We start from the raw sequence: 25,967 nt of genomic DNA, 5'->3' as shown, positions 1-25,967 counted from the left end.
GCAGACTCTCATCTCTTCCTGTCTGGACTACTACATGGCCTTCCAACTGGCCTCCTTATCTCAAGTCTGTGCCCATTTTCCAGTTATCAGAGGGATCTTCCTAATGCCCAGTTTTATTATGTCATCCCTGCTCCCTCTCCAATAAGTGACTCCCTTTTACCTCTAGGACCAAACAGAAACTCTTCTTTTTAGCATTCAAAGTTGATCCTCTCCTGAAACTCTCCTGTTATCAGTCTTACACCTCACTTCCATAAGTCCAGTGACACCGGCCTTTCTGTTGTTCTTCTGATCCAACACTTCTTTTTCACCTTTTCACCAGCTATATCCCCTTTTTCCCTGACTCTCACAGTCTGGTTCCTCTGCTGGCATTCTTCAAGTTCAGCTCCAATCCTCCTCATTCAAGAGCTCTTTCCCAGTTTTCCCCAAATGTTAATGCCTGCTCTGAGATGATCTTATATTTACATTTTGTGTGTGTGTGTGTGTGTGTGTGTGTGTGTAGTTATTTGTGTGCTTTCTCCCCCATCAGAATAGGCGTACAGTAAGAGCAGATCTTTATATCCTCAGCACTCAGCATGCTGCCTGACACAGAATAAGTGAAAGAATGAATGGATGGAATGTTTATTAAGTAGTTAACAGGTGCAAAGCCCTGTTATATAGGAGTGCTGGAGTATACCAATAGAAAAGGAAAAGAGTCCCTGCTCTCAAAGAACTCCCCTTCTATCAAGAAGACAGTACATAGGGAAGGTTTAGTTAAAAGTTAGTTGGAAATATCCATTGGTCTTTAAGGGGCAACAGCAAAGCAGAAGGTCCCTTGTCATTTTTAACGCCATTTCCACTGATGAAATCCTATCCACTACCGGATGGAGCCGAGGACTCTGGTTCTTATCTGGGTCCATCCACTCCTCTATAGTAAATAGTTTTGTTTCATTCACTCTTTTAACCAACTCCTGCATTCTGGGGAGTCCTCCATCTCTATAGTCAGCCCAGCCTGTGTTTTGAACTCTAGATTTCCATCTCCCTTGAGCTTTCACTGGCTTCTCAAAATTCAGTATGTCCATAAATGGATGTTAGTGCATTATGTTTGTGCAAAACTTGCTCCTCCTCCTAAGTCTATTCTACTCCCAATATGGGTCTTTCCTCCAATTTGGAAACCTTGAGATTGTGATTCTTTTCCCTCATCACTAATTTGCAGTCAGATTGTATAGCATTCCCTTTCTTTGCCATCCTCTCTTCTCTAGTCTTGTGGCCAAGGCCTCACCACCCCTGACTTGACTCCTTCAGCAACTTCCTAACTGGTCTGGCCCCCTCATGATATTTCTTATCTCCCAAATTGGTTGGGTCATTTTTCTGCTGACAAAATCTCTGGTGGTCCTGAGCGATTGCTGGTCAACTGTCAGTCATAATTTTACTTCTGGTGTGCTCTAACTTTTTGTTCTCCAGTCTTATCTCATCTCTGAACTTATTCTATGTTCTATACTCCTACCAAACCAGAGGATTGTGTCCCCGAAACATGCCATGTATATGTGCCCACCTCTGTGCTTTTGCCCACACTGTTCAAATGTTTGAAATTCCCTCTTTCCTTTTTCTTTTCTTAACTAAAACAGGAGAGTTAAAAGATTTATGTGTATCCTCCTTCCCCAATAATACCAAGATTCAACGCCACACATTTACTCATATAGTATGATTGTAGTATATTTATGGGGAAGTCTGGGTCTTGTCTCCCCATTCAGTTATTAAATAAATACCTGAGGGTTGGAATGATTTCCTGTCCAAAGTTTGTAGAAAAAGACTGCCAAATTTAGAGCTTTATATGTTGTTAAATTTTTAGAAGCTGTATTAATTCCCTAATCCCACTCAAGTCAGGTTTCTTAAAGTATACTTTCTTTCTCTGATTTTTCGTCTCCTTTCCTTTTCTGAATATGAGCACTTTGTAGCTAGTTCTGACGAGGCTTTCTGAGTGGTACCTTTAGAATTTAAACAAACTTTTCTTTGAATAACAATGAAATTGAAGTGGACTCTGGAGATTTTTGCTTTCTGAATTTTTCTCTTTGGATTCTGCCTTAGAAACTGGCCCATTTCCTGCATTTTGCAGTAAACTTATGGTTACTTAGACTCTGAGAGGCCATTAGCTACTGATTCCCCAGCTCTTCTTTGCAGTTTAGGAGATGGTGACGGAGACTGTGGCAGAGTGGAAAGGATCTGGAGCTTGGAGTGACGAAGCCTGCCATCTGTTGGCTCTGACATGAGCCTGTTTGGGCTATTTCTAAAAGTCAGGTCAATGAGATTGCATATTTGCAAATACATCGATAATGAGAAAAGACAACCCTGATGTCAGGGAGGTGAGGCAAGTGAATTGGATTTAAAAGAGGGAAAACTATTCAGGACCATCAGCCTCATTTTCTCTTCCAGGATCATCTGGGTCTAGTAGCCAGTTAAAGATCAGGGATAACTGGAGATGGCCCAGGAAGCAGTGTTAATCACTGATGAATTTAAATACCTAGGACTACGTGGTTTCTCTCTCAAACTGGGTTGGGTGTCCCTTCTCTCTATGGAATGATTGTCCTGTGATCCTCCTCATTAGTTACTATCAGCAACAATTCACATTTCTATTTTTGTGTACAAAATATCTTCCTGATAATAAACTCATGACATTGTGTGATTTCCCCCCCCCCAAAAAAAAATAAATAAATAAAATAAATACTGCTGAATGCGGGTGAAGTAAATGACCATTTGTTATCTCCATTGCTCCAATGTCCTTATTCTTTTCTTTTCTCATTTTCCTTTAACCAGCTCTCAATCTATGATCCCATCAGAACCAACCCTGAAGGACCTTCTTTACTGGAGAGCCCAAACCAGATCACTCTATCTGGGGGTCTCCTCTTCCCCCTCGACTTGTCTGTGTGTGGAAAGGTTATATCAGCAAAGTGCCTGACATGTAGCAGGAACAACAATCAGTTGGCTTAAGGTTAAAAGGGAAAAAAAGTCAACCAAGGGAAAGAGATGTCCCCAAGAGGCTAGCCTAAGATATATGCCAGAAGGGTACAGAGGACCCGCCTGCCATCCGACCTTCTTGCCTTGGTGATAGAGGAAGGGAATTGAAAAGGAAAAGGGGAGATTAGTGTGCTCTTGAGTATATAGGCAGGTCAGGCCTTTTCCTGTAGAATCAGCCAGTCTAGTCCTCCTTTCTCTTCTTCCTTCCCACTGCTGCTCCTCTGAATGCTTCTAGTTTCCTGGGCCTTTTAGTTGGGTGGGTCCAAAGCCCTCATACCAACTGCTCATAGCTGTGGACATTTTCTCATATAGTGGAAAGGAATGGATTTTAGGATTCGGAGTGGAGTTTCAAACCTGCCTCCCCTAGAGTGGCTCCCTCTGAAGCAAAGCAAATTCTGAACTCAGAAGATGAAAGAACATGAACTTGAAATCAGAATTCTTAGATATCACTTCCACTTACTAATTAGATGATCTTGGAAAAATCACCTCACTTCTATGAACTTCAGTTTCCTCATCTGTTTAAAAAGATAACACTTGACTGATCCATGTTATAGCATTGTTCTAAGCTTGAAATAAGATATAGATCTCACATACATTGTATACCTTGAAGTGATGTCAGTGTAAACCACAGCTGTCACACACACACACACACACACACACACACACACACACACACACACACACACACACACACAGAGTTTATATAGGCATAGTGAAAAGAATACAGTATTTGGAGCTTTGAGTACTGACTAGCTGTGGGACTTTGAGTGACTTATTTCACCTGCCTAAGCCTCAATGTCTTATCTGTAAAATGGGTTACAATACACATACTACCTACCTCACAGGGTTGTTGTGAGGAAAAGGATTTGTATACCCCAGAGTGCTTAAGAATTGTAAGCAATTATTATTAGCTTTTTGTTAATTATTCATGAGATATTCCAACCCTCCCATAACCCATTTATAAATGGACCAAAGGTATTTGGGGACACAGTTCCCTTTCCAACTTTGGTGACCAAATTGTGTGATTGCCCAAAGCATGTGGTGTCTCTCGTAGGAGCGTGTGGGAGTCAGCTGCAGGGGTCAGTGCCGAGGACGGCTTTTGCTCAGGTCAGCAGCTCTGCTTGGATGGCGAGGATGATTCTTGTAGATTGTCCTCCCCACACATGATGGAACCATATTCCCTTAGAGAAAATGGTAGCAGCTCTCCTTGGGCTCCAGAAGGACGGAGTAGGTGAGGGCTGGACTGGTTTTGGAGGTGACGAGAAGTGACGCCTCTTCTCTTGCCTTACAGCTTGGTGAGTCCTATCACCATGTTCTGGAAGTTTGATTTGAACACAACATCCCATGTTGATAAACTGCTGGACAAGGAGGATGTAACTCTGCATGAGTTGATGGATGAAGATGACATCCTGCAGGAATGTAAAGCACAGAACCGCAAGCTTCTGGACTTCCTCTGCCAACAGGAGTGTATGGAGGAGCTGGTGAGCCTCATCACTCATGACCCACCCCTGGACATGGAAGAGAAGGTCCGCTTCAAGTATGTACCCCTGCTGCGGCCCTGGGGTCACGTTCACTGGGCAGTGTCTCAGGAAGGTGATCTATCTGTAGCTGAGGGCAGCTGGAACCTTGAGAGCTCTCATTTCACTGATGACCTTGTCTATTTTTCTACAGCCTCAGACCGAGTGAATGGAACTGTTTCATAGAGTTTCTTTCTTATAATGCTAAAAAAAAAAAAAAATCTTTAAATCCCATGTGTGTGCTTTTCTGCTCACATTTTCTAGGAAGTTTATATTTGATGTTATCTGAAAGTTCATGTTTTCTTTATGAATGAACATCTTTTGCCAAAGCAAAAATGTGATTCTGTGGCCAAGAGTGGCCACGTGAACTTTCAGTTTCCCCAGAACTAGAAATGCTGAGGTTCGGGTTCTCAGCCATAGGATTTAGACGGCCCGAACAGACTCGGAGCTTTCTAGAAGATAAAGGAGTCACAGTGGCAGCCAGGGTCCTGGTGACTGCAAATAGCTTCATTAAGAAACATGATAGTTGAAGAAAATTGGAAAGTTTGCAGTCAGCATTAATGCTAGTCTTGATGTGTGACCTTGTGCATGGTCATGCTTCTGTTGTAGATGAACAAATAATGACATTTGTGAAGATAAGATAAGGGGGAAATAGAGACATTTAAAAATAGTTGTTGTTTTCATGGAAAATGATCCAAATGCATAGGAGCTGCCTTCCTGGAAGGCCTCAGAGCACTGAGGCTTCATGTGAAGAAAAGCCCCAGGAGAGAGGGAGGGAGCATATAATTTGGGGAAAGGAGGATAAAGCCATTCAGCTTCTTACTGGATACATTTGAAGGGATGGATGGTTCCATGTGATATAGGCAAATAAAAGTGAATGTTTAGTATGCAGTTTGAGATCACAGATGAGAGGTGATTCTGGAAATCGTAGGACTGGGTCCGTCTTCAAGGGGAGAGTGTAGAGAGAAAAGCAGGTGATCAAGGGCTAGACCTTGGGATTGCAGGTACCTTCAAGCACAGGAAGAAGAGAGAGAAGCAGGGAGTCTGTCAGAAGAGAGGCCTGGGGGTAGCTGGGACTCTCCTCCTCAGGCCCCATCCTCCCACAGCAGTTCCGTTCCTCCTTCCTCTCTTTTCTCCATTCTGAGTGCTCGCCGAGCCCTGTACAAGACATGCCCACAAGCCTTCCCCCTTCGATCAGCAGGCCTCTGGCCCCAGCTGGCCTCTTGCCTGGAATGTCTTCCCTCCTCCCATCTGCATTTCATTCGAGGCTCCGCAACAGGCCACATCCTGTGTGAGACTCCCGACTCTAGTGCTTAGTGCTCCCACTGCCCTCCTGCTGATTGTGCATGTACTGCTTAGGTCTCTCATTCCCTGAGTAGGGCCGTTAGCTCCGTGAAAGTGGGTTTGGGCTCCCCTCCCCCCCTTTTGTCAGGTGCTATAGTAGAGGCTGAATTGATGATGGACAAAAATAGAACAAGCTCTGCTTTGGAGGAGTTTACATTCTGCTTGAAGCAAACATTGTATAGATAATTAGCCATTACTCAACAAAATTCATTCAGAATAGTCTCCAGGGGGATTACTGGGTGGATCGACTTCCTCCAGCAGGTGGCGCCCAAGCTGAGCTGTAAAGAACAGTAGGGATTTGACAAGGCAGCTGTCAGGCAAAAATGCTCTCCCAGCATGGGGACCAACCAGTAGGGAAAGGGAAAGAGACTTAGGGTTTGGACTTCGTGAGCTGGGAATGGCCAGTAGGCAGTTGGTGGTGCAGGATCAGAGCTCAAGAGAGACTAAAAACTGGAGCCAAACACGGGAACCCATGGCGGTGGGTGAGGTCCTAGAGAGGAGGCTTCTTCCTTAGGTGCCTCCTTAAGGACTAAGGCACCCCATCATCGGTACTCTGTCAGACCAGGGCAGACCAGCGCGCCCCAGTCTGACCAGACATAAAACAGATTGACAGCTTTGGAAAGTCGGGAACACCTATCAACAGTCAATAGAAACTCACCCTGTAAAAGCCTGGAGAGCTCCATTGGAAAAGAGATCATTCTATCAAAAATTAAGCTGAAAAATTGTTTTGAAGTTGAAGAAACAATAAGAGATCGAGAGGCATTTCAAAATACATCCCCCTAAATTATCAGAATTTGAAAGGACAATAAAAACATTTTTTTTTCACCCAGAATCCAAAATATGTGACAGAGTTTGAGGCAATGTAGTCAAGATATAATTTACTAGAGCCTTTTGTGTGATTTTTAAAGATAAGGTTTTTGGGGTTTTTTTCTGTAAAAAGGAAAAAAAAAAAACTACTTCTCAGCATTTTTCTGGGTTGTCAGGAATACTGTGTCTCTGGATCAGGTCTTCTAAAAACAACTTTTCAGATCTCCATCATGTAAATTCACACATAGAGGAAGAATTTAGGTTGATTGATACACTTCTATATGGGAAAAAATATGTTGTCTTCTGTGAAGGGCTTATGGAAAAACTAGATAAGAATCCCAGGTGTTAAGCAGTCACAGAGCTCCATATCTATGATGGGAGTATCTGGAAGCATGGATGCGCGTGCATGTGTATACATACACACACACTTAGTGTCTTTGGTTAAAAGGAGAGGAAGGAACAAATAGAAAATGAATGAATTTTTACTTGATTAGCCTGTAATTGTCAAGATTTCTTTTTTAAAGGTTTCTGAGATGCTAACTAATGAAAATGAATTTGCTCATCCTGCTTCTTATTGGTTGTAAAATTTCAGCTAATGGTGAAACAATATTATTTGATTATAATCAAGACAAGTCTTTCCTAAAGTATGGCATTTATTCTGCATAATTGTAGGATCAGGAGAGAGATTAGTTTTGAATTGCTGTTCTCAGGGAGGAAGAAGAGGAACTCTTGTGGTGACATACCAGGAAAGAGTTTCTCAAATTGAGCTGAAGAAGAGACCAGCCGGGGACTCCCTGGGCAGCATGCCCTGGCACCTGGCGCCCTCTTCAGGGCTGGCCCCAGGCACACAGGAAGGCTCTCTGTAGGGGACAGTGTGGGGAGAGACATGGGGGGAATTGGTCATGCATGTGGGGAGTGTGAGGAACGAATGGTGAAGGAAAAGCCATCCTGTGTGTCCTTGTAGCTGTCGTCTCTAATGGGAGATGGCGAGCTCCCCCAGGGCAGTTACAATGCGTTCTCACACAACCTGGAACCAGCGGTCAGCAGGCACTGTGCGAGCTGCTCGCCCTGGCCAGATGGAAGGGAGAGCCTCTGTCCTCAAGGAGTTTACACTCTGCCGGAGGAGACCGAAAAATAAATCCTGGGAGGGGGAGGCAGCTTCATATGGAAGGTGGGGGCCTCAGTGACAATCTCTGTTCATTGCCCATTGAGGGCAATGCCTTCACTGAGCTAGTAACTAAGGGATACCTTATGTTCTAAAACCTAGGAAGAAAGGTTCTTATTTAGCGCTGAGATTGCAGAGGAAGCTGGCAAGGCTTTTAGGGGAGCTTGATGAGAGAGGCTCTGTTGGGGTCTGAGGACCACCTGAGCTAAGTCCCAAGAGATCTCCTGCCCCACAGCAATGCATTTAGAGATGCATCTTGTAAGTCATGTCAGGAGCATGAGCCATGGCAGAGAAACTACTGGATGAACAAGGAGGGAAGCCTTGAAGTAGCTTTTGTTGCTCTGCAGGGGAAGAAGGAGCAGTTATAACCATAGGCATCATCCAGCTGTAAATTAACTTACCATTTGGGTCATTTGTCCAGTGCTCTCAGCTCCATCTTCTCATTTAATCCCCGTGACAACTTCAGGAGCCGCCCAGTAGAAATCCACATTTTGTGGTCTTTGTACAGATAAGGAATCAGTCCCAGAGGCTGGAGGTATTCCCTTTGGTCATAGAAGTGTAAACCCATGTGTTTTGGGTATGAACTGTGAGATCCTTTAAGAAGAGCTTCCTCTTGACCTTCCCAGGTTTGTGGGTTGCACTTGCTCCTTGCATTCAAGGCCACTTTTTTCTGACATTATCTCTTGGTGCTAGGCTTGGTATTCTCTTCCTTCTACCCCATCTCCACGCATTACAGATTGCAGGTGTCCGTTTTCTCAGATTTTTAAAGTACACTGAAGTTTACGAAGCACTTTTGCATGTAATTATTTACAGGGAAAAGAGAAGCTACAAATTCAGAAATAATATGCCAGAATAATTAGAAGTAACAATTCAATAAGCCCATCTAGTTCCGGTCTAGTTAGCCCTGCCTAAGCTATTCTAGCTATTTGCAGTTTTTTGGGCCAAGCTTAGCCTATCTTGAAGGAACATTTCGAACCATAACCTGCTATCCAAACGTGACCTTTTGTTTTTAGGCCAAGAACCTCTGCCTATATCATGGTCTCAGAATACTGTCAAGCAGTTATGGGATTTGCCTGCCTGGGCATGCTGCATTGAGCTCCTGGCCTCCTCGTCTTGGAGTGTTTGCCTCAGTCTCAGAAAGCAGAAACCCTCCTGGTACTGTGTGCCCAACCTCTTGGTTGGTCTGTCCACGGGCCTGTGTGTCATTGGGGACTGTTTGGCAGGAGCGCCGTACTGCTGCCAATGATCCCTTAAAAAAGATGGTGCATGGGAGAAGGGCTACAGAGTGGGGTGGGCAATTATTGTGCCCATCTGACAGCAGGGTGAGGGGTGGAGTCTTGACACAAGAGGCCAGGAGACTTGATTTCCATTTCTGGCAGTTTAATATTAAAAGGGTGAGTACTTAGATAGGAAAGCAGGGAATATTAAATCAGTATAGATTGACTTTTCAAAGAAATCCAAGCTGCTTGTTTAATAGGGTGGGTGACTCAAATAGCAAATCAGGCAAATCAGTTTAGCCTCCATAGATTTTATCAAGGCCTTTTTTTAGTGTTTCAAGATGTTCTTGTGGAGACTTGAGGACTCCTGGAGGGATTCTTAACTGTTTTTGTGTCATGGACTCCTTTGGCATTCAGGTGAAACTTATGGTTTTCATTTTAGAAAAAGATTTTTTAAAACATAAAATATGGTGGATCATAAAGGAAGCCAATTGTATTGAAATAAAATTTTTTTTCCCATCCAAATTCATGGACTCCCAGAGTGGAGGATTTGTGAATCCCCATTAAAACCCTTGAGTTAAGTGAATTCTGAGCTAGTTGAAGACCTGACTGAAAGAGTGATAATTAAATGGGATAGATATCAGCCAAAAGAAGGTCACTGGTAGAGTCCATTACACCATTGTCTTGGGACTTGTGCCCATGGTTTGAGATGGCTTTGCTTATTAGCAAATTCCTGAATGACAGATGGCTGGGAGGGCTAGCTAATCCTTTTTGTCCTGATTTTGTCATCCAATAATATCCTAGCAGAATAGTGCTAAATCAAATCAAAAGCAGGGAAAAAAACAGGAACAGAGCCAGCAAGTGTAGGATGAAGGAGGCCCAGCTCAGCGTGTCCTATTAGAGAGCCGGGTTCTGGCAGCCTGAAGACGTTACATGAGTCAGCAGCATGGCGTGGAGCCCAAAGGAGACGTGCAAAGCACAGTCCTCCCCTGCTCTGCTTCTGTGTTCCCTTCTGGACGTCCTCTTTTAATAAAGATACAAGGATGTGGAGTTCGTCCAGAGAAGCATAGCAAGGCCTGCGAGGATCCTTAGAAGGATACCGGGTGCAGACAGAAGTGGGGATGCAGAGTTTGGTGAGGGAAGTTCATGTCTCTGAAGGGCAGTCATGTGGAAGAGGGAAGCCTGAAAAGGCAGAACAAGTATGGAGGGTGAAGTCACCAAGAGGATCTGAACTTGAACAAGGCTCCTGACCAAGCCAGCTCAGAGCAGGATGGGCTGCTGTGGAAGGATGGGGCTTTCTCTTCCCCAGTGAGAGCTGACTTAATGAGCCGGTACCAGGACACTGTAGGGGGCAATGTGGTTCCTTTCCAGCTCTGTGATTCTCTGGGCTAGTCAGAGCTTTAACACTAAACAAATAAGCCGAAACACACCCAGAAAAGACCAACAAACAGTATGTAAGAAATTCATTGGCCTGCAACAGCAACAGCAGCACACACCGAATGCCTTCTGTGTGTGGCAGATGGTGTCATGTCCTCGATTGCAAACTCTCCCCACCCATTTGCACAGTCATCCACAAGTGAGGTGCTTAATTCAGCCTTTTTGGGTTATGTGACGCCTAGTCTGGTCTCTAGAGCTTGCACTATGTTTAGGGAGAGATGTGCACACAAGCCACCCACTAGGGGGTTTGGGCTATTACTTTTGGGAGGCTGGTGAGGGAGAAGCCTGGAATGGGTCAAACCCAGGCCTAAGGGTTTGCACTGTTATATTTGCTGGTTCTGTAATAGTGTTTTCTTAAATACAATTAAGTCCAGTTTAAAAAACACATTAAGTACGTGCTACATGTATTGGATGCTATGGATACTCTTTCCTTCTCCTCTTTCCTCTCCCTTCTCCCCACTTCTCCTCCCCCCCTCAAAAAAAAAAAAAAAAAAGAAAAAGAAAAAGAAAAAAAGAAAAGAAATAGGTCCTATCCTTAAGGGAGCTTACTTTCCCTTAATGAGAAGGTAGATCAAAGCCCCAGGTAAGTATATGCAAAGTAATTTGAAAGGAACAAATACAAAACTCTAAAAATGGAGGGGCGTGGGGGGGGCTGAGATTAGAAAGACGTCATGTACTTGGGGTGCCTGAGCTGGACTTTGGAAAGAGCTAGGTTTTCTATCTGGCAAAGGTGAGGAGGGAGATTGTTTCAGACATAGGGGGATCACTTGGGTAAAGGTGGGGAAGTGGGAGGTTGAACGTTGTATATGTGGAACAGCTCTCAGTGTAGTCTCAGGAGTAAAGGAAGTAACAAAATAAGATTACAAGGGTAGCTGGAAAGCATGTTCTCAAGCACTGCAAATACCAGCTGAAGAATCTGCGTTTTGCCCTCAAAGTAATAGGCATTCAGTGACTAATTTTTCAGTGGGGAGGGTGACGTGGCCAGATGTGTATTTTAGTGATACCCATTTGAAGGAAGAATATAGAACTGGAGAGCCTGATGGAGTGATTATTGCAATAGTCCAGGTGAGAGGGCTTTGGCTGGACTAGGCCAAGGGTTGTGGGAGAAGGTAGAAGGGGACAGATACGAAAGGCCCTGCAGCGGCTGAGTTGACACGATTTTGAAACATGGAATGAGACAAAAGGAGATAATTATGGAGATAGAAAATCAATAAATATATATAAATAATGAAAATGCTTGAAATAGTGAGTGGACAACACAAACTGAGTCAGCTCAGAAGATAGTAAATTGGTAGAGAGGAAAGACAGAGAGATTGGGAAAGCCAGTGAGAGGCCGGGGAGGTGATCAATGAGGCGAGATCGAAAGCCCAGGGAGAAAAAACAAAGAGAAAAGGGGAGATGATAACGTAAGGGAAAACAGATGCCAAAGGAGGGTTCCTAGCAGGGAGGGGCACATGAAGAGGAAGATCAAAACAGCCCCAGGAAGGAAGACCACACTGGCCAGAGACGAATAGTATCTGGGTTTCATAATGTATTGTTCTTCTAACATGGATTGGCTTCCTACAAGATCAGCTTATTTTAAACAGCTCTCTAAATTAAAAACAAAATAAAACAGAAACAAAACATAATCTAATCTTCAGTTTGCTGTGCCCTTTCAGATATCCTAACACAGCCTGTGAACTCCTGACCTCTGATGTGCCACAGATCAATGATAAACTGGGAGGAGATGAAACTTTATTGAACATCCTTTATGATTTTTTGGACCATGAGCCACCTCTCAACCCTCTACTGGCCAGCTTTTTCAGCAAGACTATTGGCAATCTTATTGCAAGGAAAACCGAACAGGTAAATCAGTGGCAAAGCATTGGCAGTCAGGCTGCCTGCTTCTGGCTGATGGGAATGTTTATTGTTCATTAATAAGATACTAGTCATGGCTTAGAAATCAAACAGAACCGGCCTTACTTCAGCCCTCATTGGGGGAACAGAAGGGAGATGATAATAGCATCTCTCTCCTGGGCTTGTTGTGAGGATCAAAGGAAGTCATATTTATAAAGTGCTTTGAAAACCATAAAGTACTATAGAAATTAGCCATGGTTCTTGGAGGAGACAAGAACTTATCAGATTCAGATGAAGTTTTCTGTCCTCTGCTGGGAAATTCTGCTATCATGGCCACAGGGAAAGGCTGCTCTCACAGGCATCGAATTCACATAGGTACAGGGGCTACCCTAAGGATCTCTGCAGGCTTCCAGTTGACTTAGAAAATCACAGATATTTTTGCTTTTGTTTTTTAAATTGATACACCAGCACATCAAAATCAGATGATTCTAGCTGTTCTCGAGAGTATTGGGAGTTGTATATTTTGTAAGATTGTTGTTGTTTCCAAGATGTGAGCCCTGTTTCTAACCCTCTGTTCTGTGGTTTATAGTTCCTCTGCCCTTCTTTTTGCCAGAATCTCTTCACTTCTTGTTGACAGACCACTTCTTCAAGAGATTTCTGTGAAGTCTTTTTCTTAACCCACTGGGCACCTTCTCAGAAGGGCCTTCAGGCCCTGCATAAGGCTTTTGCACTTTAAAAACTTATGTATGTGTATACATCATATGCATATACATACACATCGCCATTCATTCTTTCATTTGTTTGTTTTTATCTCTGGTTCCTTCCATACAGTTTAGCTTTATTTCTTCAGAAGAGTTGTTATTTTCTTAATCTGTTCCTAAAAGAACTTAGCCCCTTCTTGCTGTTGTCATATCTTTGATCAGACAACACCTCCTTTGGCAGCTGACCTCCTGGTGCCCAGCCCCTCCATAGGAGTCAGTCCTCATTGGGCCACAGACACAGTACAGCCCAAGCTTTTGGACTGTTACAGATCATCTCTGAGTTGATTTGAATTCCATCCAGGGAGAGCTAGTCCTAGACTGGCTACCCTTTTAGAATCCACATTGACCAGCATATCAGGATAAGACATCTGGGTGTCCCTTATGTTCAAAATACTTAAGATGCAGGATGACTTCTAGACTCCAGGCACTCCTGTCTGCTGCTGATAGTCATGTTTCCCCCTTAGATACATGGGGATGAAGAAGTCATTCTTGCCCTTTTCTGTCCCTTAGTGACAGATCTAACATCAACTCATTTGCACATCAGATATTCTCAGTCCCATCTCCCTGGTATAGGCTTTTTTGAGGGGTTTTGCCTAAGGCTTTAGGGAGATTTCCTCTAGCACATCTTGCTGTTATCTTTTGATAAGAGATTAATTTGTGTTTTAGGTGATCACATTTCTGAAAAAGAAAGACCAGTTTATTAGCCTGGTACTCAAGCACATTGACACCTCTGCCATGATGGACCTGCTACTTCGATTGATAAGCTGTGTGGAACCTACGACTCTTCGGCAGGAAGTCTTGAATGTAAGTGTAAACATTTCATACTCCCCACTGGGAGAATAAGGGCAACGAACCAACCCACCCAAATTAGCTGGAAGGGCTAGAATCGATACCAAATAGACTCTCAGGTTTTCTGGGTCACTAGCATGGGGAGGCATATATCTCCATATACATTGCCCTTGAGAGCTGCGTTGGTCTGAATCTCCCAGAGATCTGTGACTTTGACCCAGAGTAGCAGAAAGGAGGAGCAGAATCGCAGTCTATTTCAGCTAGGGGTAGTGAATCAGTGCATCCTGCCCTAGCTGCAGAGTGTCTGTCCCCCTCATTGTGCTGGAGAGTCAGGCTGCTGATTTGTAGGGAAGCTCCTGAGCATACATTCTGAGGAGTGTGGAAAGGTTATGCTGAGAAAGAACCAAATCTCAGTGATACTGAGGTTTGAGAACCTTGACCCAACTTCCTCTTCTTAGTGTGTGGTTTCTAATTCTCTGAATAACTAGTTTGTGAGCTAGAATTTTGGAAACAAATGGAACTATGCAAATAGAATCCACAGAACTCTGACATGGAAGAACTTAAGATTTAACTCTCTTCAAAGAGTATTATAAGTAAAAATCCTGATTTTTAAAGTTCATTAATATAATTTTTTGGGGGGAAAGCAGAAAAAACCCAAATCATAATCATTAATTAATCATTAGAAACTAGTAAGAAGAGATCATGGCATAAATAAAAGAATTCTACAAAATTATCAGAGTACTGTACATAATTCTATGTTAATAAATTTTGAGATTCTAAACTGATAATTTACAAAAATATAAAATGACAACATTAAAAAATAAGTAGTTAAAATGTTTGGAGAAATCAGACCAAAAATAAGCTGCTCAGCAAATATTACCAGAATGAAGCTGAGTCATAAGAAAATGCTACTAAATACTGATTTTTTTTTTTAAAGTAATTGCTCAGATATGTAGATTTATTTCTAAATATTGAGAAATTAGTCAACAGGCAGAACAAATATTTATTAAACACATACTTTTGTGCTAAGTATTGGAGATCTAAAGAAAAGCCAAAAAATAGGTTTCCTTTCAAAAAACTTAGGAGACAGCCAGTGTCAATCAAGGTATGTGTGTGTGTTTCTGTATAGAGACAGACAAAGAATATGAGAGCAAAAGTGAGGGAGAGGAAGGGGAAGAGAGAAGAAGAGACAAAGAGAATGGATGGAGGCATTTTGAAAGGAGAAAGCATTAGCAGCTAGTGGGATTGAGCAAGGTGTCCTATGGAAGGGGAAGTTTGAATGGAATCGAGATGAAAGGTCACGTAATTGAGAGATAGCAGTGAGGAAGTAAAACATCCTAGGTGCCAGTAACATCCAGTTCTGGCTCAAGTGTACTTTCAGCCTAAGCAAGATTAGGAAACAGTATCATAACAAAGTTACATAGAATGTTGTTAATATTCCTCACTAATCGGCACAGGCTAGAGGTATTAATTGGCAGAAGTAGCAACAATTTAAAATTTTTTTGTTTTCATTAACTTTGGGGAAAGAGGTTTTCTATTCCACTGTTAAAAGGAATATAACTGACTTGAATTTCCTGGAGATCAGTCTGCCAGTGAACAATAAAATTCACAAAGCAGATGGTGCATTGTGATCTAGAAATGATTACATTATTGTGCCATATCCCAGTGATGGATTTATTTAATTTATTTGGAATATCAAGACAAAATTAAATAAGAGAAGTAAAAAAAATATGGAAAATAGCTGAAAAATTATGGCACATTGAGAGCATTAGGATACTATAAAATGACAAATTTGAGCAATACAATGAAAAAAGAAAAAAATAAACTTGAGAGTCAGGTATAAAGTGAAGGTCAGGCTGGCTTGGGAGGATGGTTTGTGTCTGACATAGTCAGACCTTCATTTTAAGAAGATTAATGACATCTGAGTGGAAGATGAATTGGTGTGGAGTGAGGGAGACCAGCCAGCGGGCTATTTCAATAGCCTCATTGTGAGGTGATCGAGGATTACACCAGAATGGTTGTTTCAGTGTCAAGGAGAGAAGGGGGCATGTATAAAAGATGTTATGAAAGTAGAAATGACAGGACCCAACCATTGATTGGTCATGGGAAGGAGTGAGTGAGACATCAAGGAAGCCTACATGATGATCCTGGGTGACTAAGAGGATGGTAATGGTAATAGGGAAGTTAGGAAGAGGGGAGAATTTGCAAGGAAAAAATGAGTTCAGTTGTAGAGATGTTGAGTTTAAGATGTCTGTGAAGTATCTAATGCAAAATGTCTAAAAGGCCCATGGAGATGCAGGACTGTTGATTGGGAGAGAGGTTAAATAGATCCAAAGCATAAAAATGATCATTGAAACCATGAGAGTTGATGACATCAGCAACAGAAGAGGGCCCAGGACAGAACCTTGGAGTAGGATAGTCAGTCAGGAAAGAGTAAACAAATTGGTGTGCAGCATATTCAAAGTCCATTTGAAAGTTTTGTAGTATAAACTTGTAATGGTCCCAGGGAGCCATCAGCATTTGGCAGCACATAAGTAAAAATGGAGGAGGCAGATGATTACACTACTTCAGTACTTGGTTTTGGAAAGGTATGAGCCTCTAGAGAACAAGGAATTACACTTCAGGCAGTGTAAAATTGACCTAAACTAGAGGGTGAAGATTTTGAGATGGAAAAAGTAAAGCCAGAACAGGAGAGATAATCTGAAAAAAGGAGAGAGAGAGAGAGAGAGAGAGAGAGAGAGAGAGAGAGAGAGAGAGAGAGAGAGAGAGAGAGAGAGAGAGAGAGAGAGAGAGAGAGAGAGAGAGAGATGTATGTAATGATTAGAGGCAGAAGGGATAGTGAGAGATCGAAAGTCAAGAGAGTATAGGAAGACAGAGGAATTTCAGAGTAGTACAAAAGATTGTAGAGGTGGAACATTGTATGGGAGATCTCAAGGATATAACCACTCCCTGTGAAGCAGGTTTTCAACTAAGGTAGTGACCAAGGTTATTCAGTCTTCTCCCTCTCACTCCCACTGACTCATTGTCTAGATTGGCTTTGCAGTATAAACAGTCTCTTTTTGCCTGGACAGTTGTAACTAAAAAAATATACAATTCTCTCTATTTTTAGCTCTGAGCCCCCAGCCAGAGATAGTTCTGGCAAAACACGTCATTGTTAAATCTGTTTTTCTCAGGTTTGTTCCCCCTTGCCAATTGCTTCCTTCAAACTGTATTTCCAGTAAGTGCACCCAGACTAGCAAATGTCTGTGGTTAACACTGTTTATAAGGATAAATAAATGTTTGAAACAAGAAGGGTAAATAGATTTTCCCTCTTCCAAGAGGAAAAAGGTCTCAGGCTTCCATTCCAAAGTCCAAAGGGAAGAAAGAAGTACAGAATTATTGCTGTGAATTGAAATCCTATGAATTGTCAATGATTTGGGATCTTTCCTAACACATCTTATACCCAGTCAATCCTCAGAGAGCTTCACTGCCAGAGTTCTAGCCTTTTTTCCCTATGATGGCTGCCTCTGTCTGGGATGTAGTTTCTCAGACCCTTCCCTCCGGCTTTGGAAGCTGCATTTTTCTTTGGTTGCTATCTCTTGTCTAGACCAACTTAAACCACTAAACTCTTGAATTATTCAGCTAGGTCAAATTAGGCTCCTTTTCTAATTATTAAATCAAGGAATTTGCACTAAATGCAATTGAAATCTTACAGAGAGTTTTAACACCTCATTATCCTTGAGTCTCCTTATTTGATTTAGATCCTTAGATTTCTCTCTCTCTGTGTCTCTCTCAAATAATGTTGTATTTTCCCTTTAAGTGACAACTAAATAAACATCACCAGTTTTTTTTTCCACATGCCATAAATAGCTATTCTTAGCCATTTTCAGTAATGGTGCATCTATTGAAAAATGGTAGGGGGCAGCTAGCTGGCTCAGTGGATAGAGCACCAGCCCTGAATTCAGGAGGACCCGAGTTCAAATCTGGTCTCAGACACTTAACACTTCCTAGCTGTGTGACCCTGGGCAAATTACTTAACCTCAGCCTCAGGAAAAAAAAAAAAAAAGAAAAAAAGAAAAATGGTAAAACATTCTGACTTTAAATGAACATAGAGAAAGAATGATGACCCCAGAGCTAATAGAAAGACCATTTGCCGTATGTTAGATGGAAGCTCTTTCTCAGCCTTGTAAACTATTCCGGTCCTTATTCAAACAAAAGCTTTACATTTATGAAAGGATATTCTTACAGGGGGTTTTACATCATCAAAAAGAGAAAGGAATTTTATCTTGTTGAAATAGCAGATTGCTCATTGATGGAAGTGCAAATGATGAAAAAAGTCAGAAACAATGAAGCTGAAGTTTTGCTTAAATACAGGAGTGAAAATCTGAGCAGGGCAGAGTCATGTGGAAATAATGGTGCCAGCAGCACTGAGGGCAGGCAGGCTTTCTGGCTGCAGTGCCGGCCACTGTGAAGACAGACGGGGGCCATCACGTCTGAGAAGCCGCGGAGAAATAACACACAGTTGGACGAGGAAGTTACATCAGGTCCAGGTTGTGAAGAATTCTAAAAGCTAATCAGAGGATGTTCTATCTAATCCTAGAAGCATTAGGGAACAGGAGAGTTCATTGAGAGGGGAATGAGATGCTCAGATCTGCTCTTAAGTAAAATCACTTTGTCATCTGTGTGGAGGAGGGACAGGGATATAGAGATCAGCAGGGAGGCTGATGAGGAAGCTGTCAGCATAATCTAGGTGGGAAATGAGGAGGGCCCAAACCATGGAATTTGGAGCTGAGAAGTGTGATAGTCTTGGCGACTAATCGTGTCCCTGGGGTGAGGAATAAGGTGCAGTCAAGGGGGTCTGGAAGGATAGGCATGGTGGTGCCTTCCACAGAAAGCTGTGTGTGTGTCCATGAGGGCAGGGCCTATCCTGATACCTTCCTGCATCCAGTGATTGGCATCTTTGCTCTACCTTACTTCCCAGCCTTCTTCCCTGTGACTCCTTGCTATGGCTTCTCACCCATGAGCTTCCACCTGCCCTCTCCTCATTGCTTTTAGCCAGTTTGCTCCATGCCTGGAACGCTCTGCTTCTCCCTTCTGCTTCTCTGAAGTATCATCTCAAGGAAAACCTTCCCTGGGAAGTCTTTTGTAATACCTACACCTTGGTGATCTCACATGTGGGCTTCCCTGTGTATGCAGAGGCTCACCCTGTAGACCAGAGCTCTTCCAGATCAGGGAGAGTTTGACTTTTGTCTTTGTAACCCTAATCCCCAGTGGGAAGCAGGCACTATCAAGAGGCTTGATTGATAGTTTAATGAATGTTGAGAAGCATTGATTTGAATTGAAGTGGAATAAACAGAATAAGGGAATGCCAAGCTGTAAGTTTTTTAAAGGGGGAAAATTCATCTCATCATTTTTCATTTCCTCTTACTCTCCTTACTGCATTTGACTTTCCAGCCAAACTGACTTCCTTGCATTTAGCAGGCTGTGCTGTCCATCTCTCCTACCTCCTTGTCCTTACACAAACTGCCTTTCATGCCTTAAAATAGAATCCTTCCTTTACATTTTTAGTCTCCTTCAAGGGTCAGCTCAGGTGCTGCCTCTTTTTGGAAATCCATCTGACTCAAAGTTAAAAAAAAAAAAGTTATTTTTTTTTTAAAAAGTAAATAATAAAAGAGTAAAAAAGTAGTTTTTAAAAAAAAAGTAAATAAAAAAAGCCTGCCTTGACATGTCTTCACCCACTCATCCACATTGTTCTTTCCTCTTTTGTGCTGTTCTCTCTTCTTTATCTCTGTCTCTCTTAGTCTCTCTGTCTCTGTCTCTCGTTTATTTCTTTGTGCACAGGTAATGTCTCAGACTATCTCACAAGATGGCAGCTAAGACTAGAAGAATTTACAAAAGATCTAATCCTTTATCTTACATATGAGAAAACAGAGATGGCCTGACTCCACCACAGTCAGCCACATAATATGTAGCAGAAATAGGATAGGAACTTAGATCCTCTGTGTCTCCAACCCAGAATTCTTTGCACTACACACACTTCCAGGGGCTCATGGAGCCCTGGTTTTGAATCACTGCTTTTGGCAGAAACATGTGACCTGACAGGCTTTTTCTTTCTTTTCAGTGGCTGAATGAAGAGAACATCATTGAGAGGCTGGTGGAGCTGATTCACTCAAACCAGGATGAAGATGTGAGTAGAAAGCCCAAGCTGCACCCTCCTACCCCCGAGAAAGCTATGAGGGCCTCCGGCTCACTCATAGTCACATTTTAGCTATTGAGCAGTCTAGCTTTGGATGGATCATAGAGCAAAATGGCAGCAGGTTTGAAAAATGGGTTTTCCTACGTGCTCCTACACCACTCAATTTGTCTGTCTTGTACTCACTTGCTCCTTGACTGGCCTGGGTTGTACTTCAGTGAATGAAAGAGGTTTTGTTTTCCTGTAGGAGGTAACCTAAGGAATCTTTCTATAGTATTTGTTACTTTAGGGCAGGGATTCTCAAACTACGGCCCGCGGGCCAGATGCGGCCCACTGAGGACGTTTATGCGGCCGCTGGGTTATGGCAAATGGGCTGAGGGGCAGAGACAGACTGTGAGTTTTTGTTTTTACTCTAGTCCGGCCCTCCCACAGTCTGAGGAACAGTGAACTGGCCCCCTATTTTAAAAGTTTGAGGACCACTGCTTTAGAGCGTCTGCAGTCAGTCTTGAATACTGGATTCTGCTGCTTGTCCTAAGAGACTAGAAAGTAGAACTGGTGAGTCTGGGAGACTAGGGGGCGCAGCAGCAAGCTGCACATCTTCATGTCTGTGATCTCCACTCCTCATTTGACTCTTGCCTTGAACTGATTCCTAGAATTTCATGTTTGGACAGGCTAATTCAGAGGGACTCCCAGGCTCCCCTTTTCTATTTGCAGCATTCAGGATGGAGGCCAGCGGACCTTTTGGAAAAGATCCAAAGATCTGCTTTGGGTACTGAAGTTAAAAGCAATTGATTAATTCTGTTGGCTGCCTCCTTTTGGCCTTGCGCAATAGTTATTATCACAGAATTGGAAGGGCCCTCCTGCAAAAGGGACACCCCCAACAAATAGTCATTCAGACTTTATATGAAGAGCTGCCTCATCTTGAGGCAGCCCATTCCACTTGGAAAGGAGGCTTAGCTGGCGTCAAATCTCAATCTGACTAAAGATTTCACTCACTCATTTCTCATTTTGCCCTTTGGAGTCCATCAGGTCAAGTCCAATATTATTTTCTCCCTGACAAGTTTTCAGATACTCGAAGATAGCTATCATCTCTCTGACTCTTCTCTCTAGGTTAACCCCAATCTTTTAAATTAATGATCAGTTATTTACTTGACAGATAAAAGTAAAACAAAGCAAAACAACTTTAAAAATGTATCTCAAACTAGTGGCTCTTTATTTTTTCAAGTAATTTCTTAAGTTTTCCTTCAACTTTGCCCTTGTGGTGTGTATTGTAAAGCTAGAGCCCATGTATGCCTACCCTGGGCCCTTGCCCTGAAGGTCCAAAGGACATGAGGATGTGTAGGGAGAGCAAAGACGAGGAATGATGGAATTTGTTTGTTTGATTTCACCCAACCTTGCCAGGAGGCCTCTAAGGACTGACAAATGGCTTTCCTTGCAACATCCTTGTGAGGGAGACAGTGCAAGCATAATGCCTGTTTAATGGAGAAGCCAGCTCAGGCACAGAAAGGCCAACCCGAGAGACCCTTGAGATGTCACACAACTCCTTGTTTTTGAAGCTGGGATTTAAATTCAAGTCACCAACTGTAAAGGTGGTGCTAGGCCCATCTACAGGCTGTCTTTTTTTGCATAATTTCTCTGTCCCGCATTGTGTATTTCACAATATTGCAGACTGTCTTTGGACACAGGAGATACTTTTCCCATGACCATCTGGAAGCAGTCTAAAATGTGGCCATCTCCATAGCCACCGCTGAAGAGGCGACTTCAGTTCTTTACGATTATGGTTCCTGCTTTTGAGAAGGCTCCTGGGCTTTTTTCTACTGTTCTCACTTAGAGCAATGTCCCCATCTATGACAGGCTGACTTCTGTGAACAGGGGTTGGCTAAAATATACAGTGACAAGAGTGGTGTAGTAGCTACATTCCCATATTATTTCCCTTACTCCAACACATCAGAACAGGTGCCTAGGGAACTGTGGCAGCCAAGAGATTAATAGTTGAAGATAGGGGAGCATTACAGTTATACGTAGTGTCCCTGGAGGTCAGAGAGCTTAACTAAAAAGCATGAGGTTCTGGTTCACATGACTAACAAGATGGAGCTCTAGACATTTTTTCTGCTTCTCACAGCCTCTTACATCTTTCTAAAACAAAATTACATCCCAGACATATAGAACTTGAACTGTCTCTTGAAACCCAAAAGAAGGTTAAAAAAAAAAAATTCCATGGCATCACACCTACTCTGAGCTCACATAGTTCCTTCTCCTCCACCACCTACCACATCAGTAACAGCTCCTTAATAACAGAAAGAAATATGACCTCTCTATGTAGCAAATGAGTTAAAATACTGCAAAAAAACAAAATAAAACAAAACAAAAACAAAAAAAAATCAACACTTGAGACAGAGAGAGAGGACCCTGCAGAATTTGAGAATGAAACCACAGCATGCTATTCCTGAGTGGTCTGAAAAAAGAAATAAGAATTTTGAGAGCAGTATTTATGAGGTGCACAGTAAAAATAAATGGCAGAACAGAAAAATTTGAATCTGAAATGGCAAATTTCACCAAAAAAAATCACAGAGAGAACAGTTGGTTGGGCAAGTAAATACATGGAAGTGAAGGACAGTCTAGATGCTGTCTACCCAAGCAGAACATCTTGCTCCTTAAGACAGGATGCATAGAAACAGTTTGAAGATTCTCAATCTCCCAGAAGAACAGGAGAAGTCAAAAGTGAGTACCACAGTATAAGTGATAATACAAGAAAACTCCTTAAAGCTTCTGAATGCGGCAAATGAAATGCCAGTGGAAAAAATTCACAAATCACTTCTGGGCTTCAAACTCCAAGGCATGTACTGGTTATTTTTAGCAGTTTCATTTAGAAGCAACAGGTCTTTCAAGCAACCAGGAGAAAGACCTTCAATATACAATATAGGAAAGGAAATCCAGGTAATACAGGACTGTTCTGCACCTACCAGAAAATGAAGCATTGATTAGAATATATTCTGAAGAGCCATGCATCTGACCTGCTCTGCAAATCTGAGCTTAACTATAAGTGGAAATAAATGGACTTGCAATAATAAAGAGGCATTTGAAACATTCTTATAAAGAAAAACAGACCTGAACATTTTATTGGCTTCTTGAATACCCCATTCAACAGAAATGCAGGAAGGAAGAATAAATGTGTTAGTCATGAACAGGTGATATCCAAGAGAGCAGTAAGAGATGACTTTTTTAAAATTGTTTCATTTGTTTGTAATTTACAGAATAAAATAAGCACTTCCAAAAAAATCAGTACAATAAAAAAGATTTCATGTGAAACTACAAATCTTATATGTAATACTTGTTATTCATTTTAAATATCTAACAAAGTTATTGTATAATTTTCCCCCTTTTTTTCTTCCCTCCATCCCATTCTAGAGATAGATATTAGACACAAAGATGTATGCATATATATGTAAAATCTTTCCAGACATACTTCTATTTATCAGTTCTTTGTCTGGATATCCTTAGCATCTTTCATATTTTGTAATTCATTTAGTTATTTATAGTAGACAAAATGACTTATTCACTCAAAGTTGTTTTGAACACAATATTCTGTTTACTGTATACAGTGTTTTCTTGCCTCTGCTCATTTCACTTCCTACTACTTCCTGCAAGTCAGTCCATGTTCCCTCAAGATAATCAAACTCATCATTTCCTACAGCAAAGCAGTACTCCATCCCAATCAGATCACAGCCTCCCAATCATTCCCCAGATGATGGGCATCCCCACCATCTCCAATCCCCTGCCACCACAAACATCTTAAAACATATAGATTCTTTTTTAAGAGACTTTTTCTAAAAGTACACAAGGAGATTGGAGTGAAGGCAGGAGTCAGATAGAGGTGTGCAGAGGGAGACCTGGCGCAGTGTAGATAGAACCTTGAAATGCCCTGTCTACAGGTGAAATTTTTTTCTTTTTCTTTTTTTTTTTTTTTTTTTTGGTGGGACTATATTACAAAATAGGTACATGACAGGAGAATGGCAAGTTGAGCAATAAAAGAGTATGATGGACCTCAGTCAAGTTGAGGATTATCAAAGAGACTTCTGTGGCTTCTTAGGAAGAGAAGAGCCTGTAAAGGACAGGATGGAGACGAGAGAACATAGAGATTAGAAAATGGTGGAAAGGAAAAGTGAAGCTTTAATTTGGTGGTGGGAAGGGGTTCTTTTGCTGAATATTCCTATAGGTGAAGAGAAATGGGCTGAAAAGGGAAGTGAGCCTTGTTCAATGGATTTTGGTACTTGAAAAGACTTCTTGTCCCACCTTGAAGGCTGGGGGGAGAGGTGGAACTCCTGAGGCCATTTGGTATCTGGGGGAATGGGAAGAAATGGACTCAGAAAGGAGATTTTTGAGGCAAATGGGGAAGGAAGGTGATGGGGGTGGGCAAAGGGTATCAGCAGTACACTGCATAATCAACTCTATGGAGATGAGGAGGTATGCCATGGGTCAGTATCCTCTTAACTGTAAAAATTGGCATTGTTCTGGGAGTGAGATAAAATGGAAAAGTGGACTCTACAGGGCAAGTTCCATAGAGCTGTGGCAGCGACTGCCTAGAGGTGAGAGCCCAGAATAGATATGTTGGATTTCTCCCATGCTCTTCACTATCCAACCTTTTTTTTTTATTTACCCTAGACCCTCAATCTCTGGTTCATGACCCATGTAATTATCTCTCTCTCTTCTTATATTCATTTCCAACATATCTATTCTGGGCTCTCACCTTTAGGCAGTCTTTAATAAAAAAATTAAAGGCAAAAGGTAAGTAAAGAGGAGATAAAAACTATCCTTATTTAGACATAGATTGAAAAATCTTTGGGAATCAGCAGATATACTAATTGAGCCAATTTAATTATTGGCTGTTAATTGCCAAATTAATAGCTTTAGCAAAGTTGTAGGCAACAAAATGAATTGTCAAAAATCAACATTTCTATATAATAAGTCTCAAGAAGCAAAACTAGAAAAGAATGACATTTCAAATAACTGCAGAATACATTAAATACCTAGGTATTGGCTCACCAAAGCACACAAAAGATTTGTATAGCGTCAATTATAAAATGCCCCTTAAAGAAATAAAAAGAACAACTTAAATTTTCATTGCATGGTTAGTCCATGCCAAGATAATAAAAATGATAGCAAAATTAATTTGCACTTTCAATGCTATACCAATTTTGTAAAATTTGATAAAATAATAAAATTCATTTGAAAATATAAAAGATCTGTAATATCAAGATAAATGATGAAAAGAAGTAGGAATGAAGGGGGAATAGAACTTCCAAACCTCATACTACATGATAAAGCAGCAATCTCAAAAACCATTGAATATTGATTTAAAAGGGCAGCTTCAGTAGCTGTATGACCCTTATTGGCAAATCACTGTTTGCCTCAGTTTTCTTGTCTGTCAAATGAAAGGGAGAAAGAGAATAGGAGAAAGAAATGGCAAACCATTCCATTATCTTTGCCAAAAAAAATAGCCCCAAATAGGGTTACAAAGACTGGAATATGATTGAAATATCTAAATAACATTGGTTAAAAAATGAGAGCAATGGAACAGATTCAACAAGGGAGAATTTAAAACAATAGAATTCAGTAACCCAGTGTTAAATAAAGTAGAAAATATAAATTATTTTAAAAAACCACCTTATTTGATTAAAAAAAAACTGCTGGGAAAACTAGAAAGATATTTGGTTATAAATTAGGTTAGAATGACATCTTAAACCATGTTCCACAATACTTTCTAAATGGGTATGTATATAACCTTCATATTAAAGATCATATTATTTTTAAAAATTAGAGAAGAAGCAGATCATATACTTGTCAAAGCTGTGGTAAGAAATATATTCTTAATCAAACCAAAAATAAAGTTAATTACAAAAGATAAAATAGTTAACATTTCTTACATGAAAG

The 25,967-nt window shown here is 41.5% G+C and overlaps 1 protein-coding gene across 11 annotated transcripts in view; it reads left to right on the top strand.

Annotated features, from left to right (window-relative positions):
- PPP6R2 (protein phosphatase 6 regulatory subunit 2) overlaps positions 1-25,967 on the top strand; it is a 124,120-nt gene that overhangs the window by 64,354 nt on the left and 33,799 nt on the right. For 10 of the 11 annotated variants that reach the window (XM_074271978.1, XM_074271977.1, XM_074271976.1 and 7 more), the window contains 4 exons: positions 4,283-4,528; positions 12,137-12,323; positions 13,742-13,879; positions 19,965-20,030. In XM_074271978.1, coding sequence (XP_074128079.1) covers positions 4,302-4,528; positions 12,137-12,323; positions 13,742-13,879; positions 19,965-20,030 — 618 coding nt within the window. In that variant the 5' untranslated portion in view covers positions 4,283-4,301. The remainder of the gene's footprint in view (positions 1-4,282; positions 4,529-12,136; positions 12,324-13,741; positions 13,880-19,964; positions 20,031-25,967) is intronic. The other variant, XM_074271986.1, reaches the window with a different exon arrangement.

Source organism: Sminthopsis crassicaudata, chromosome 5 (genome assembly GCF_048593235.1).
Source record: "Sminthopsis crassicaudata isolate SCR6 chromosome 5, ASM4859323v1, whole genome shotgun sequence".
Lineage (NCBI taxonomy): Eukaryota > Metazoa > Chordata > Mammalia > Dasyuromorphia > Dasyuridae > Sminthopsis > Sminthopsis crassicaudata.
The sequence above is the reverse complement of the archived record's forward strand: the minus strand, read 5'-3'. Positions and strand labels throughout refer to the sequence as shown.